The 17951-nt window shown below is 37.0% G+C and overlaps 1 protein-coding gene across 1 annotated transcript in view; it reads right to left on the reverse strand.

The window, feature by feature from the left end:
* The window catches only part of HERC1 (HECT and RLD domain containing E3 ubiquitin protein ligase family member 1), a 205299-nt gene that overhangs the window by 94243 nt on the left and 93105 nt on the right, over nt 1-17951 (reverse strand). Inside the window, exons 20-24 of the mRNA XM_061157327.1 lie at nt 12299-12413; nt 12094-12214; nt 10282-10453; nt 7483-7795; nt 6947-7067 (exon numbers count right to left, since the gene is read on the reverse strand). Of these exons, the coding sequence (XP_061013310.1) occupies nt 6947-7067; nt 7483-7795; nt 10282-10453; nt 12094-12214; nt 12299-12413 (842 nt within the window). The remainder of the gene's footprint in view (nt 1-6946; nt 7068-7482; nt 7796-10281; nt 10454-12093; nt 12215-12298; nt 12414-17951) is intronic.

Genomic DNA, 17951 nt, shown 5'->3' on the forward strand with positions numbered 1-17951 from the left:
AGTGGCCCATCTCTAGGAGAACATCACAGGCTATATAAGGAGGTATGCAAATCTTACTCAGGACTGTATTTTCCTCTCTCAGCTTCTTCTAGTCCTAATTCATTCTCTTATACTTTTATAAACAGTATTTACTTGTGTATGCTAAATCAATTTTTTGTGAAAGAAGCGGGTAGGGAAATGAGGTGGGTAGACTAGGAGTAAAGTAAGAAATGATGATAAGCATAACATCTGTCAATTAAACAGTTAAACTTAGGTTTAACTGTGTAACTTGCTTTAGGTTTCTCTGTTTACTAAAACAAGAGAAGCAGATAATGTATCACATAATACTCTTTATAAAAGAAGATTAACACATAGGTTTAGCATTAAGCAGGTTAACTTCAGTTATTTTAAGAAAGCATTTCATTGAGTAACAATTCAGGATAAATAAGTACTACTAGATATTAAAGATATGAATGATAATCCTAAATAAACTCAGACAGAAGGGTAACATATTTCAGCTGGAAAATCTCACATTGCCCCCATGGCTTGGTCCTCTTTGTCTATGTGAAGCTCAAAACTGAAGGGTGAGCCCAGGTCTCCTCATCAAGAAAATCTTCTCTCTCTAGTTCTTGACTTTTCCACTTTTTATGACACTATCTCTCCAAATATTCCATAAGAAAAGATGATCAGGAGCCCATCTTTTTTAGAATTATGTTTATTAATGTTTTTAAAACTATAGAAACCAGACTTTGCAGTTAGATCTAAGTTCAACCCACCTCCATTTATTTGTCTTCCGATTGTGTTTTGAAAACATAACTTTCAGCATTTTCAGTTTAAATTATATTCCTAAACTTGTTTTTCACAACCACCCAGGGAGGCAAGTATAACAGGAAGAGATATTCCCCATTTCAAAGATTAAAATGCTGGAGCTCAGAAAGCTAAAAGTGTCAGGCCCCAGATCAAAATTAACAGTTTTGTGATTACATCAGATTTCATTGTTTATTTCCAAAAGGTATGCCACTTTAACTCTCATTTTTTATCTTTTCATATCAGTTGAAATGAATTATCAATTATTTACAATGTGTAAAGCACAATGTTGGAAATGTCAGGGGCACTAAAAAAGGAACTTTAGAACTCTGAAGAGGTCTACTGGAAAGAAATACTAATAATATATAAGTAAATCCAACAACTAGAGAAAGTCCACAAGCAGCAACAGAGTTCCAGTGCAGCCAAAAATTTAAAAATTAATAAATAAAATTTTTATTTATTTTTCTCCATTTATTTTTATTAGTTGGAGGCTAATTACTTTACAATATTGTAGTGGGTTTTGTCATACATTGACATGAATCAGCCATGGATTTACATGTGTTCCCCTTCCCGATCCCCCCTCCTACCTCCCTCTCCACCCGATCCCTCTGGGTCTTCCCAGTGCACCAGGCCCGAACACTTGTCTCATGCATCCAACCTGGGCTGGTGATCTGTTTCACCCTTGATAATATACATGTTTTGATGCTGTTCTCTCAAAACATCCCACCCTCGCCTTCTCCCACAGAGTCCAAAAGTCTGTTCTGTACATCTGTGTCTCTTTTTCTGTCTTGCATATAGGGTTATCGTTACCATCTTTCTAAATTCCATATATATGTGTTAGTATACTGTATTGGTCTTTACCTTTCTGGCTTACTTCACTCTGTATAATGGGCTCCAGTTTCATCCATCTCATTAGAAGTGATTCAAATGAATTCTTTTTAATGGCTGAGTAATATTCCATGGTGTGTATGTACCACAGCTTCCTTATCCATTCATCTGCTGATGGACATCTAGGTTGCTTCCATGTCCTGGCTATTATAAACAGTGCTGCAATGAACACTGGGGTGCACGTGTCTCTTTCAGTTCTGGTTTGCTCAGTGTGTATGCCCAGAAGTGGGATTGCTGGGTCATATGGCAGTTCTATTTCCAGTTTTTTAAGAAATCTCCACACTGTTCTCCATAGCGGCTGTACTAGATTGCATTCCCACCATCAATGTAAGAGGGTTCCCTTTTCTCCACACCCTCTCCAGCATTTATTGCTTGTAGACTTTTGGATAGCAGCCATCCTGACTGGCGTGTAATACAATCTATAGATTCAACGCAATCCCTATCAAGCTACCAACAGTATCCTTCACAGAACTAGAACAAATAATTTCACAATTTGTATGGAAATACAAAAAACCTCGAATAGCCAAAGTCATCTTGAGAAAGAAGAATGGAACTGGAGGAATCAACCTGCCTGACTTCAGACTCTACTACAAAGCCACAGTCATCAAGACAGTATGGTACTGGCACAAAGACAGAAATATAGATCAATGGAACAGAATAGAAAGCCCAGAGATAAATCCACGAACCTATGGACACCTTATCATTGACAAAGGAGGCAAGGATATACAATGGAAAAAAGACAACCTCTTTAACAAGTGGTGCTGGGAAAACTGGTCAACCACTTGTAAAAGAATGAAACTAGAACACTTTCTAACACCATACACAAAAATAAACTCAAAATGGATTAAAGATCTAAATGTAAGACCAGAAACTATAAAACTCCTAGAGGAGAACATAGGGAAAACTCTCTGACATGAATCACAGCAGGATCCTCTATGACCCACCTCCCAGAATATTGGAAATAAAAGCAAAAATAAACAAATGGGACCTAATTAAAAATTAATAAATAAAATTTTTAAAAAATTAAGTAAGTCCAACATGAGACAAATCATTAGTGGTTTATTAGAAGTACTAACAACCTGCCAGGGAAACAACAAAGTCACTGTTGAATAATCTTAGGTAAACTTTTGGAAGAGGTGACATTTTAACGAGTCCTTAGGAGTGAGGCAAGACTTCATCAACAAAGGAAATAGACATTTAAGGCAAACAATCATTGAGCAGAAGCTCAAAAGGTATGTTTGGGGTCTGGGCAGATGGACTACTATGCTATGGCAAAACTGCAGATTACTGCATGGAAAAGGGCTTCAAAAGCAGGCAGGCAACATTTTCCAGAATCTTTGATTTCTGGGCAGTCACTGAGTTTTTTGGTTTTTTAATAAGAAGGAAGCATGAATAAAAAAGGTAGCATGACCAGCAGGTGTTCTCCTGTTGAAGTGTGTTCTTGTTTTGGGTGTTTTTAAGAGCTCCAGCTCTGGCAGCAGTACCAAAGGAGAGGGACTGGAAAAGACAGGGAGATCAGCTTGAAAACTACCCATTCAGGCAAAGGTAATAAGGACCTAAATTAAAGAGCTGAAAGAACAAGTAGGCACAGAAATTTTACCAAAATAGATGAAACATTCATTAGAAAAAAAATATTTAATGACTACTGTGTGCCAGGCACTACAGGTACATGGGATACAGCTGTGAATAAAACAGTAAAAATTTCTGTCCTCAGGGAACTTATATTCTAGTGTAGGCTAAGAGAAACTGATAAATACAGCAAGTAAATAATGCTAGGTACTGGGCGGGGGGTGGGAGTGGGAATGGGGGCGGGAGGGTGGGGGGCGGGTATCAGCTTCCCTGATAGCTCAGTTGGTAAAGAATCCACCTGCAATGCAGGAGACCCTGGGTCAATTCCTGGGTTAGGAAGAACGGCTGGAGAAGGGAGAGGCTACCCATTCCAGTATTCTTGGGCTTCCCTTGTGGCTCAGCTGGTAAAGAATCTGCCTGCAGTGCAGAAAATGCAGGAGACCTGGGTATCAGCTTCCCTGACAGCTCATTTGTAAAGAATCCACCTTGAACACAGGAGACCCTGGGTCAATGCCTGGTATGGGAAAATCCCCTGGAGAAGGGAAAAGCTACCCACTACAGTATTCTGGCCTGGAGAATTCCATAGACTGTATGGTCCATGGGGTCGCAAAGAGTTGGACACGACTGAGTGACTTTCACTTTCACTGTGGGGGTGGAGTGGAAGGGGAAGAGCAAGGCAAAGTGGACAGGGAGTGAACATCTGAAGAGGGCAAACTGGAGTTTCAGAGTGGTTAGGGTAGGCATCACCAAAAAAGTAACATTGGAACAAAGGCTTGAAATGAGGGGATCTGCCTGCAGACAACAGTATTCTGATTAGAAAAAACAGCCATGTAAAGGTCCTATGGGGGAGTTGTGTGGTATGTTCACGGAAAAGCCAAGAGGTCAGTGTGGCAAGAAGGAGGGTCATCAAGGAGGAGAGGAGCAGCAGAGGAGACCAGAGAGGAGTGAGGCCAGGATATGCAGAATGGTATAGACCCCTATAAGTCACTGGAAGTTCTGAGGAGAAAAGTGACATGATCTGTTATAAAACTGTCATGGAGTTAGGAGAATAAATAAAGAGACTGATCAACTTGGAAAATCAAAAGGACAGAAAGGAATTCTCAGTAGATGGTAAGACTGGAAATGTGAATCGGGACACAGAGATACTAATGGGAATGAAGAAAAGGAGGAAGAACAGATAAAAACATACAATGAAACTTGCTTGAAGACACTGTTCAACTTTCCCACAGGAGGAATCTTTCACACTTTCACACTTAGAAGTTTCTTTTAAACAATAGCATCATATTTATGTAGCATTCCATACTTCTCAAAAACACTTTCACATCTATTTTCTCAGTTAACACAAGAATTTCAGAATTCAGGAATTTCAGCTAAAAATGGATTGTATCAATCAATCCAAAAACTACAAGCTAGAATCTATAAAACTCTTGATGGAAAACACAGGCAGAACACTCTTTGACATAAATCACAGCAAGAGCCTCTTTGACCCACCTCCTAGAGTAAATGGAAATAAAAACAAAAATAAACAAATGGGACCTAATTAAACTTAAAAGCTTTTGCACAGCAAAGGAAGCTATAAATAAGATGAAAAGACAACCTTCATAATAAGAGAAAATAACTGCAAACAAAGCAACTGACAAAGGATTAATCTCCAAAATATTCAAGCAGCTCATGCAGTTCAACATAAGAAAGCAAATAACCCAATAAAAAAACAGGGAGAAGATCTAAACAGACATTTCTCCAAAGGAGATATACAAATGGTCAACAAACACTTCAAAAGATGCTCAACATCGCTCCTTATTAAAGAAATGCAAACCAAAACTACAGTGAGGTATCACCTCACACTGGTCAGAATGGCCATCATCAAAAAATAAATGTTGGAGAGCATGTGGAGAAAATGGAACCCTTAGTACTGTTGGTGGGAATGTAAACTGATATAGCCACTATGGAGAATAGCATGGAGATTCCTTTAAAAAACTAGGGATAAATCTACCATATGACCCAGCAAACCAACTACCGGGCATATACCCTGAGAAAACCACAATTCAAAAAGACACATGTACCCCAATGTTCACTGCAGCACTATTCACAATGGCCAGGACATGGAAGCATCCTAGATGAACATCAACAGATGAATAAATAAAGACATGGTACATATATACAGTGGAATATTACTCAGCCATAGAAAGGAACAAATCTGAGTCAGTTGAACTGAGGTGGATGAACCTAGAGCCTGTTATACAGAGTGAAGTAAATCAGATAGTGAAAAATAAATATTGTATATTAATGCATATATATGGTTCTAGAAAAATGGTACTGATGTACCTATTTTCAGGGCAGGAATAGAGATGCAGACCTAAAGAATGAACTTGTAGGCACAGCGGGGGGAAACAGAGGGTGGGATGAATTGAGAGAGTAGCAATGAAATATATACATCACCAAGTATAAAACAGATAGCTAGTGGGAAGTTACTGTATAACACAGGGAACTCAGCCTGGTGCTCTGTGAAGACCTAGAGGGATAGGATAAAAGGATGGGGAGGGAAGGATGCTCAAGAGAGAGGGATGTATATATACACACACTTATGGCTAATTTACATTGTTGTAAGGCAGAAACCAACACAACATTGTTAAGCAATTATCCTCCAAAAATATATAAATTAAAAAAAAAAAAGCTCTTCAGCGGTGGAATCAGGGTCAGTAGCCAAGTCTAAAACAGTAGTCAAGTCTAACACATTACCACATACACAACAGGCACTGCTACCCTCATATCACACAATAGGACACTAAGGCCCAGAGAGGTAAAGTAGCACATACTGATTCACATAAAAGGCAGAGGAACAGTCAAAACAAAAATCTAGCTATCAACTCCAAGTCCAAAGCTACTCAAATAGAAACTATCAGACTGTTCTCAGTCTATAATTTATTTAACCCATCACACTACAGCACACATTACTTCCTACTTCTTATATAGATCAGCATCTCATTTCTTTGATTTTTACCTTAAATGCCTGCAATCCAGATCCTGAGGCTTTTTTTGATAGGTAACTGAGAGCTACTGAAAGATTTTGAGTAGAGGAGATATAAATAGATTTGTATTTCAGGAATATTCTTCTGGTGAAATGTTGAACATGGGCATAAGACAAGAGAGAGGGAAACCAGTTTGAAGGTTTTGTACTAGGCCATGAAAAGAGAAGAAAAATTTGAGACAGAACAGTGGCAGGAGGGATGGACAGGACATATTAGAACGGTATTAGGAGTAAAATTTTCAAGGTCGGACTAATTGGACTGTGGGGGAGTGAGAAGGACCAGGAACTAAGAAAAAGTAGAGGCAAGGATCAACTTAGGTTTCCAGTCTGGGGAGTTAATACTAAGACAGTGGATGGGAAAGAACAGGTTTGGGAGAAAAACGAGTTTATTGTTGGATAGATTAAGATTGTGGTCACCTGACATGTTCAGGTAGAATGTCCATCAAGGAGTTAGATACATGAACTTGGAGGTTAGGAAGAAGTCAGGGCTAAAGAAAGTAAGCTGAGAGTCACTAACATACAGGTGATAAATACCTATGCAATAAAGTTATCTCATTTCTCTTAAAAGTTCTTTTTAAAAAAACTTTTTTGTCTAAAGCAAATGTATATTACTTACTCTAACCAAAGTCTTATGTATTTATACAAAAATCCTTTACTGAATCTAGGTATACCTACCAGTGCGTAACCCTCTTCATCTGATTCAGGCTGAGACAAATCAGATTCACTCCTCGATTTGATCAGTCTATAATTTGGACTTGCGTGGACTAGCCGGCTCTCTGCAGTAAGACTTTCACTCCTGTCTCACATGCACAAAGAAAAGTTTTTCGATTTGGGACTGTTAGTGAACATAAAATTGAATGGAACTAGCAGCATAGAGATAAAACACACACACAGTGAGGAGTAATTATGACTGCTAATGGAAAATCCTGGCTCTCAGTTAGGTCTAAGCACAAAGTCTTCTTCATCAATTACAGAGATATGCAAATATTTTCATGTTTCTCAACTACTGTTGCTTATATGTATGAAAAACTGTGCTGTCTCATTTAATCAGAAATTTATCCTCCAGGTTGAACTAGGATCACTCTATACATTAAATTTATCCATCAATTTGTATTTCCTCCTCCATGTCTGTTTTAACTTCAGAATAAATCATTTCAATGCGTACAGAAACAAAGGGAGAAGAAATGTTTTAAGTTTCTACTCAGTCCCACCTGGTCATAAGTCCGCCCCCTTCAGAGGTACTTGTGGAAGGCTGCTGCAACTGTCCTTCTTCCCTTCGCTTCTGAAGCTCCTCAATCACAGGACTTACTCCTAATATTAACAGGGCACATCGATGGATCACGGAGTTGCAGGCAGCAGTGTACACATCCTGACCCTCAGGAAGGTCTGTGCTCACCCTTCGCTCTTGCTGAGCCTGAGGAGGTGGATCATCAGCTCGAGCCCCAGACCCTGCCCCACTGTTCATTCTATCTCGATCTCGGCTACGAGCTACTTCACGGGCTGAGAGGAAACACTGAAAGATTTCTGTAACATGCAACACAAAAACAAGGTCTTAACACATGGGGAGAGAAGAGCAAAGAAAATAACAATAAAAATAGTCAAAAAGTTTGGACCAAAAACTTACTGAAAGAGGGAAAATTATTTTTTAGACATTAAATACAGCATCTAAGTAAAAATTTTATCAAAAATATATGTATAATATTAAACTTCTTATAAAAATTACAATAGGAAATACTCATGCCTTTATAGAATTTAGATTTGGTTGATTCTATTTCTACTCTTTTGAGTTTGATCAGTAGTTTACAAAGTGTGGTTCCAGAAGAGCAGCATCAACATCATCCAGGCATTTGTTAGAAATGAAAAATACTGTGCTTCTCTCAGACTGTCTAAATCAGAAGCTCTGGGCATGGAGCTAGCAATCTGTGTTTGAACAAGCCCTCCAGCTGACTTTGAAGGCCATTATAGTTTGAGAACCACTGGGTTAGATAAAAATAACTGCCCATTTCTGAAATGTTCACAACCTTGGTTTGAAAATTGTCAGGTTACAAGAGAAAAAGTTTAAGTTGCATTAGTTAAAATGAAAAGCCCTTTTTCCCCTTCCAAAGTCCATATAATTCCTAACATCTACATGTTGTTGTATTTTGAACATATTAAATAAGCACAACCATTAAAGGTCTTTGCTGAAACAGAATCAGATTCTACTAAATCACAGTCAAATGGCATCATTAGGAATGCACATCTAATGAGAGCCCTTCCCAATTTACAAGTGTAAAAATTCACTGGGTTTAACAAGGTTCTGATGCAGTGGTAGATATTTCACAAGAGGAAAAGAATATTTTGCTCAAATTTGAGTGAAGGTGGTATTTTTAACGGAGAAACTAGGCCAACAGTTAGTAAAATCCTAGCTTTGTCTATTAATACGGAAGTGGTGGTAGTGGCAGTTTGGTCACTAAGTAATGTCTGACTCTTGCAACCCCACGGACTGTAGCCCGTCAGGCTCCTCTGTCCATGGGTTTTCCAGGCAAAGAGGTTTGCTATTTCCTTCTCCAAATATGGAAATACAAACTTTAAAATAGATCTGTATATTTTAAGGTATTATGATAATATATTCATTATGCTATTGAAAGTCCCTTATTTCTAAGATAAACAAACCAATGAACTAACAGTCCAGAGCTGGAAACCAGTTAAAGTAATTAAGACAATTGTCACTGGAATTCTGGGCAGACTTGGTTTTAATTCCAGCTGCTACTACTTGTGGCCCAAGGCACATAATTTTCCTTCCTTAAACCTGAGTTTGTCCATCTTTAGAACAAGGTAATACTAGAAATCATAAGACTGAGACGATTATGAGTTAATCTATGTGAAGCATTTGACCCAAAGGGCAGCATATAACTGATGCTCAAAAATGGTATTTAGTTTAAAAAATTATTACTCCCTGGTTAACTATAATGCTTTATTATACAGTAATTGAGGGTTACATTTTGTTACTGTGCTTTTCCTCTTTGGTCTTAGCTTTCAGGAATTTGTAAACGAAACCTTAAATTCATCCAAAAATGTTCCCTCAGCCTAGGTTTTAAAACTATAACCATTCTCTGGGAATTCCCTGGTGGTCCAGTGGTTAGGACTCAGCATTCTCACTGCCGGGACCCAGGTTCAATCCCTGGCCACGTGGTAAGGCACCCCTCAAAACTATATTGTATATAATTAAAATTATCCTCCTACTCGTCATCTCTAATGCCCTCTTCTCCATTTGGACCTTATATTTTTTCTTGTTTTAATGGGCTTTGGCCTTGTTTTGAGTCATCTCAAAATCATTTTTAGTAATATGCAAAACACAAATAAACTGGTAACAAATGAAGTGTCAAAATGAAGAATACAGACAATCTCAATACCAAATGTGTAGATGGCCATAATGTTTCAGGCTACAAAACTGAAAATATACTTTAACTTGACGTAGCCAAATCACTCAAAAGATACTAACAAATATTTAAAAGCTTTGGTATTTCTCTTTAAACATTTAAATGATTACATTTTAAAACTATCTGTAGCCTTATAATACAAAAGCATGAAAAATGTCATTCACCAGCCAATAATATTCTCATGTAACATTCTCAACCAATAATATTCTCTCTTGCTTTCTACTGAAAACAGCAGTATAGTCAGTGGGTGAAGTTTATAATTTAAAAAGTTCTGCATACGGTCTCTCTCCTCCTCACCACTTAGAAGTCAGCCAGGTGAATGGACAATTTGGGACCCCTAGAGAACATACTTTAAATGACCCTATTCAATGACTCATGGGCATCACTTCATGAATGAAACTCAGTGGAACGGGTACTATTTCCAAAAGCCTGCATATAGAGCTTTTCAACCCAAAACACCCAATTCAATAGCTTAAATGGAACTAACACAGCTTTAAGAGCTGAAATGTTTGTCTCTCTCCTCTGTAGTCAGTTTCCCTACCAAAAAGAATGCCACAGTGTGTATCTGCAAAGCAAGAAGGGTGTACTCACTGCCAGCTGTCATCACTTCGTGTTCTCGTTCTTCCTCCTCATCCTCTGGCTCTGCATGTCCCTCTTCCCGATCTCGCTCAGCCTGTTCTTCCATTTCAGCTTCTTCATCAATGGTCCGGGTAAATGAATGCTCCTGAGGATCAACATCTGCGGAGTCTTGGTTTTCTGAGATCTTAAAGAAATAATCAGAGCTACACTAAATATATATATTTTAATTTTGAAAAATGTCATTAAAACCTTGACTTTTTTATCATGGAAAATAATGTTAACAGCACTAACAAGTCATGAACTTTACCACAAAAACACAAACAATATACTGGATAAATCTGAAGAGATTAAAAAGAATGTATAGAGACATCTCATTAAGCTCTCTTCCTCAACATTTTGATTGTTCTGCTGTAAACTGCTAAATTAAAATGACTTGAGTATGACAATAAGCATAAAAGGTAATTAAAGAACATGAAATTTAATTCTATTCAGTCTCCCTCAAGTTGTATATGTTATTGCTACTCTGTATAAATGTTTAATAATTCTAACTTAAAACAAAACAGTGCTTTTTAACCTTTATTTGGTGAAAATATTTAAATTATATTCTCTTAGCAAATTTCGGTTATATAAACATATTATTTTTTAATTATTTTCTCACTTGGCCCTTGAAGAAACCAAAAGTTAGAAATCTGATAAGGACAATGTTATTCCCCATGGTGGTTATGATACCTAGTAGTCATCTAAAGAAAAGAGTTCTTATTATAGGTGTGATTCATGGTTAGATGGGAATACTGAGCAGTCAGTCAGACTCGCACAAAACATAAGTCATGTATCCTCACAATATATAAGTTTCAAATGTGAGCTTCAACAAAATGGCTAATTAATATATTTCATGGGTCACTCACAAATAATCAGATCCACAAATATTAAATCAGTGCATGCTAAAAGAATACTATAATACAAATGCAGAGATAAAGTTTGGTTTTTAAAATCTAAGATCTATATAATGGAGTGCAAAGCATCTTATGTATGAAGCTTCAAAGAAAGTTTCAAAGAAATTTATATGTATAATTATAATATAATTATGTATCAGGCTATACTCATAATTATAGGATCATGTTATCAGAATCATCAAGCACTTCAGAAATCATTTCAATTCTGTTGTAAGAATTACTTCTAGAACATCCTTAAGTTTTTAATCTTTACCTCCAGTGGTAGGCAACTCTAATCATTAGAAGGCTTTTTTCCTTACATTCATTCTTCACTCAGTTGTTACCCTTTGGTCCTACCTGTGTCCTCTGGAACAACAGGGAACATGTTTATTTCCTCTCCTACATGAAGCCCTTTAAGTATCTTTAAGGCAGCTAACATGAGATTCCCCTTTGTTTTCATTTTCTAATCTAAATATTTTTGACATTTTCCAGTTCTTGTATAAGATGATTAACCAATCTAAGGTAGTTTAATATCTCTCATAAGTTATGGCACCCCAAATCAAATAGGATAATTCAAATGTGGTCTGATCAATGTAAAATAAAGGAATAATATTTCATATGATTTGGACAATTCAATTTGTTACTACCTATATGGCCTAAAGAATATATAAACTCTCTCAGGAGCCATATACACTTGATAAGTAAGTCGTTAAATAAACCCCAATTTTCTACTTATCCAATTTGTTTCACTAGAAAAAGAACTACTGAACATTTATTGAACATCTGCAATAACTAAGGCACATTTTTTTTTTTCCCCTCACATAAACCAACATGGAGATATCTCTTACAGCTTGCAGAAAAATAAGAGAAATTAACTGATTTCCAACTTTACCCATCTGTCTCTTGACGATGACCTGGTCTGAATAAGTTCAAGGTTCTTGCAAGCAAGTAAACGACTTCGAACTTTGTACACACAACGGTATACTTCTGATAAGCTTTTACCAGGTTGATATCTAAATAAAGAACCAAAATAGAAAAGTTAATTTCTAATATCATAAGAGCAAATATTTGTCTGAGGATAGTTTTAAGTTACTTGCCGGCTTTCTCCACATGCTTGACTGAGTAAATTTGTATGTTTCAGAAGAGCTGCAAGAACAAATCTAGACACAGTGTCCAAGAGTGACTCATTACTCAAAGTTGCACTGTCCCAATCTGAAAAAAAAAGATACACTGACATTTCAGAGAAAACAGTTCAGAGGTCTTTTAATAGCTTTAGTAACCCAACACCTGAATTTTATCATTTTTCTAAGCAATTATTTAGCAAATAAACCTACTATATTCCACATACTGTGCTAGGAGTACAGTAGTAAATAAAACTAAATCCTGGATCTCACAGAGCATATATTCCAGTTGGGGACCATGTGTGTGCTTAGTCGCTTAGTCGTGTCCAATTCTTTGCGATGCTATGGACTGTAGCCCGTCAGGCTCCTCTGTCCATGGGGATCCTCCAGGCAAGAATACTGGAGTGGGCTGCCATGCCCTCCTCCAGGGGATTTTCCCAACCCAGGGATTGAAGCCAAGTCTCCCGCAATGCAGGAATATTCCTTACTGTCTGAGCCACCAAGGAAGCCAAGAGGGGCATAAGGAGACAGTAAATAAAAACATTAATATGACAGATAAATGCTATGGAGAAAATTAAAGCATGGTAAGAAGAACAGGGACTTCTGTACTGTAGTATACTATTTTTTATAGACTGGTTTGGGAAGGTCTCGGATACAGCTACAATCAAGCAGAGAGATCTAGACGACATAGAGAAGAAGCCATACAGAAACAGCGTCCTTTCAAAAAAACTATGTCAAGGCTCTGAAGCGAGTGCAAGGAGGCCAATGCAGTTAGAGCAAAACATGGGTGCACAAGAATCGTAGGAGACATCAGAAAGCTGTCTGAGACCAGATCACATAGGGCCTTGCCACCCATTTCAAGTCCTCTTTATTTTACTCTGAGGAAAATTGGAAGGATCATCAGAAAACTTTGAAGAGATATGAGATGATATGATCTGTGTTTTAAAAGGCTCACTCTAACTGCTGAGTACAGAATTTACTATAGGAACAGCAACAGCAGAAGCAATTATTACAGTAATTCAGGTAAGAAATTATAGTGGCTCAGACCAAAGTAGTAGTAGCAGTAGGGGTAGTAGGAAATGGTCAGATTTCTTAAGTATTTTGAAGACAGAGTTGAAAGAATTTGTTGATGGATCAGATGTGAACATAAGAGAAGTCAATGATGACTATAATATATTTAGAATGCAGTTGGCTTTTACCAAGAGAAGAACAGCCCTTTGGGAGGATGGGTATCTGTAATTAGGTGTCTATTTCTGAATAGTACCTTTTAGTTATCCTAGTAGAGATATTGAGTAAACTAGTCAAGTGTGTATATATCTGGTATTTGAAGTTATTGAAGTATCAATAGACATTATGAGTACATGTACATTTAGGTGGTTAAGAAATAAAACAACATTTGGACAGAAATGAGTACATGCAATTGAAAACCCAAATCACAGCATTAGATGATGAGAACTAGTGAGCAACTTTCTTTAATTCCATGTTAGCACACTGGTACTGTAAAAATGCAATACATTCAGTAGATTCCAAATGGGGATATGGGAGGTTTACTGTCTACTCCACTCCCAGAATGTCTGCTAGACTCTGTTAATTTGACAGATTTACCATGCTACTTAAAAACAAAACCAAGCAAAAAACACCCTTGGAAAATATTAAGCCCCAAGTTATCTTCACTTGTTGTCAATTCCTTTTTAAAACTCCTATCTTAAGAGAAAAATTTTAAAGATTGACTTTCCAGTCCTTTCTGGATGCTTAGGTACAAATTTAAGTTCAGACTTACCTATTTTACAGGTGAAAAAATGAATATAAACATGTCAGATTTTAAGAAAGTCTTACAGCTAGAGAATCTTAAAATAACAATTTGTATTACATACAAAATTTTCCACATTAGGTTTTCGAGAGATCATCTGTTCCAAGGGATTGCTTGCTGTTCTGAAAATTGCTATGACTTAAAACCAAACAAGATCTCATTTCAAGTAGGCTAATATTAAACTTAAAAAAGCAAACTAAAGTGACATCCTTTGCAGTGTTTCAAATTTAACAGGGACCATCCTCCTTTGCAATGTTTAAAAGGTTCTTTTACAACACCTTCACTAAAGTTACAGTCATTTCATACCAAGCTCTACAAAATGTTTCCACTATTATAGGTATAAAGTCTAGGCTATATACTTAGACTTTGTATAGGTATACAGTGTACAAGCAAATGAACAATGAGCCATACAGTTTTTATTCCTCTTATGTTTATATCCGGTTTTTAAAAGTTCTCACTGCAAAGTAACAAGTGACAACATAATATAAAAGAATACCTAACTGCACATTCCAAGAAAATGATGAAATAAGAGAGTATTGGAAAATATAACTTAGAAACAAGCTTTTTCTCCTCCACTATCATACTTTTCTACCACTGATGAAAGTCAACAAAATAGAATGAGTAAATAAATAAATGATAGACTGTACTGCATGAGATTCAACTTTCAAACATATCATCTCACTGATATTTTAAAGATCTGAATGATATGTATATCATTTTTATTATATAAAGTATTATAAAATGTGAACATGTATTTACTTTTACCAGTTTTATCACAGAAGGAAGAAAATCCAAAGAAATAGGGAATTGCAGATCAAAGAAACAACATGGAGGAAGACAACTAGGGGTATGTGTTCTGAAAAATCCAAGACATTGATAAAGGGGGAAAGCATGGGGGACTGAACTCTGGTGGTCCAGTGGTTAAGACTCCGTGCTTCCAATGCAAGTGGCTCAGGTCTGATCCCTGGTTGGGGAACTAAGATCCCACATGCTACGTGGTACAGCCAAGAAAATTTTTAAAATATATATATATTTTTTAAAGGGGAGGGGAAGCAAAGGAGCCGAAAGGAAATCAGGTATATCCTTTAAAAACTTGTACATAAAACAACCATATTAATCAATTAATCAATAGAAACTGAAATACCACTATTCACTTTCATTACACTTTACTGCTGTACTTAATAATATACCTCATTTCAAACTGTTATCTTCAACAGCACTCTAAAAGAGGAAAGTGGTTTATAGAAGAGGAAAATGACCAGACCCAGAGCTCAAGACATTTACATACACATCATTTCAGTTCTTGACCAGGGCTTGCACAGGGAGGAGATTCATTAAACGAACTCTTATATTAGATCCATTTACACTGCATGGAATCCTTCAGTAAAATGCTGCCTCTGGATGTATTATTCTTTATAAAAATCTCAATTTTCCCACACTGGATTTTCTTCAAACAGGATATATGTACATAAAAATACACAGGGTAGTTTCCACAAAGAGGAATAAGAAACTGTTTTTACTTTTTTTTAATTTATTTTTATTAGATGGAGGCTAATTACTTTACAATATTGTAGTGGGTTTTGTCATACATTGACATGAATCAGCCATGGATTTACATGTGTTCCCCTTCCCGATCCCCCCTCCCACCTCCATCTCTACCCAATTCCTCTGGGTCTTCCCAGTGCACTAGCCCTGAACACTTGTCTCATGCATCCAGCCTGGGCTGGTGATCTGTTTCACTATAGATAATATACATGCTGTTCTCTCGAAACATCCCACCCTCGCAGAGGGTCCAAAAGTCTGTTCTGTATATCTGTGTCTCTTTTTCTGTTTTGCATATAGGGTTATCATTACCATCTTTCTAAATTCCATATATATGTGTTAGTATGCTATAATGTTCTTTATCTTTCTGGCTTACTTCACTCTGTATAATGGGCTCCAGTTTCATCCATCTCATTAGAACTGATTCAAATGAATTCTTTTTAATGGCTGAGTAACATTCCATTGTGTATATGTCCCACAGCTTCCTTACCCATTCATCTGCTGATGGGCATCTAGGTTGCTTCCATGTCCTGGCTATTATAAACAGTGCTGAGATGAACATTGGGGTGCACGTGTCTCTTTCAGATCTGGTTTGCTCAGTGTGTATGCCCAGAAGTGGGATTGCTGGGTTATATGGCAGTTCTATTTCCAGTTTTTTAAGAAATCTCCACACTGTTCTCCATAGCGGCTGTACTAGTTTGCATTCCCACCAACAATGTAAGAGGGTTCCCTTTTCTCCACACCCTCTCCAGCATTTATTGCTTGTAGACTTTTGGATAGCAGCCATCCTGACCGGAGTGTAATGGTACCTCATTGTGGTTTTGATTTGCATTTCTCTAACAATGAGTGATGTTGAGCATCTTTTCATGTGTTTGTTAGCCATCTGTATGTCTTCTTTGGAGAAATGTCTGTTTAGTTCTTTGGCCCATTTTTTGATTGGGTCATTTATTTTTATCGAATTGAGCTTCAGGAGTTGCTTGTGTATTTTTGAGATTAATCCTTTGTCTGTTGCTTCATTTGCTATTATTTTCTCCCAATCTGAGGGCTGTCTTTTCACCTTACTTATAGTTTCCTTTGTTGTGCAAAAGCTTTTAAGTTTCATTAGGTCCCATTTGTTTATTTTTGCTTTTATTTCCAATATTCTGGGAGGTGGGTCATAGAGGATCCTGCTGTGATTCATGTTGGAGAGTGTTTTGCCTATGTTCTCCTCTAGGAGTTTTATAGTTTCTGGTCTTACATTTAGATCTTTAATCCATTTTGAGTTTATTTTTGTGTATGGTGTTAGAAAGTGTTCTAGTTTCTTTCTTTTACAAGTGGTTGACCAGTTTTCCCAGCACCACTTGTTAAAGAGGTTGTCTTTTTTCCATTGTATATCCTTGCCTCCTTTGTCGAAGATAAGGTGTCCATAGGTTCATGGATTTATCTCTGGGCTTTCTATTCTGTTCCATTGATCTATATTTCTGTCTTTGTGCCAGTACCATACTGTCTTGATGACTGTGGCTTTGTAGTAGAGTCTGAAGTCAGGCAGGTTGATTCCTCCAGTTCCATTCTTCTTTCTCAAGATGACTTTGGCTATTCGAGGTTTTTTGTATTTCCATACAAATTGTGAAATTATTTGTTCTAGTTCTGTGAAAAATACCATTGGTAGCTTAATAGGGATTGCAGTGAATCTATAGATTGCTTTGGGTAGTATAGCCATTTTGACAATATTGATTCTTCCAATCCATGAACACGGTAAAAAAGAAAACTACAGGCCAGTGTCACTGATTAACATAGATGCAAAAATCCTTAACAAAATTCTAGCAAACAGAATCCAACAACATATTAAAAAAGTCATACATCATGACCAAGTGGGCTTTATCCCAGGAATGCAAGGATTCTTTAATATCTGCAAATCAATCAATATAATACACCACATTAACAAATTGAAAGATAAAAACCATATGATTATCTCAATAGATGCAGAGAAAGCCTTTGACAAAATTCAACACCCATTTATGATTAAAACTCTCCAGAAAGCAGGAATAGAAGGAACATACCTCAACATAATAAAAGCTATATATGACAAACCCACAGCAAGCATTACCCTCAATGGTGAAAAATTGAAAGCATTTCCCCTGAAATCAGGAACAAGACAAGGGTGCCCACTCTCACCACTACTATTCAACATAGTTTGGAAGTTTTGGCTACAGCAATCAGAGCAGGAAAAGAAGTAAAAGGAATCCAGATAGGAAAAGAAGAAGTGAAACTCTCGCTGTTTGCAGATGACATGATCCT

This window comes from Dama dama, chromosome 12, assembly GCF_033118175.1.
Source record: "Dama dama isolate Ldn47 chromosome 12, ASM3311817v1, whole genome shotgun sequence".
NCBI lineage: Eukaryota > Metazoa > Chordata > Mammalia > Artiodactyla > Cervidae > Dama > Dama dama.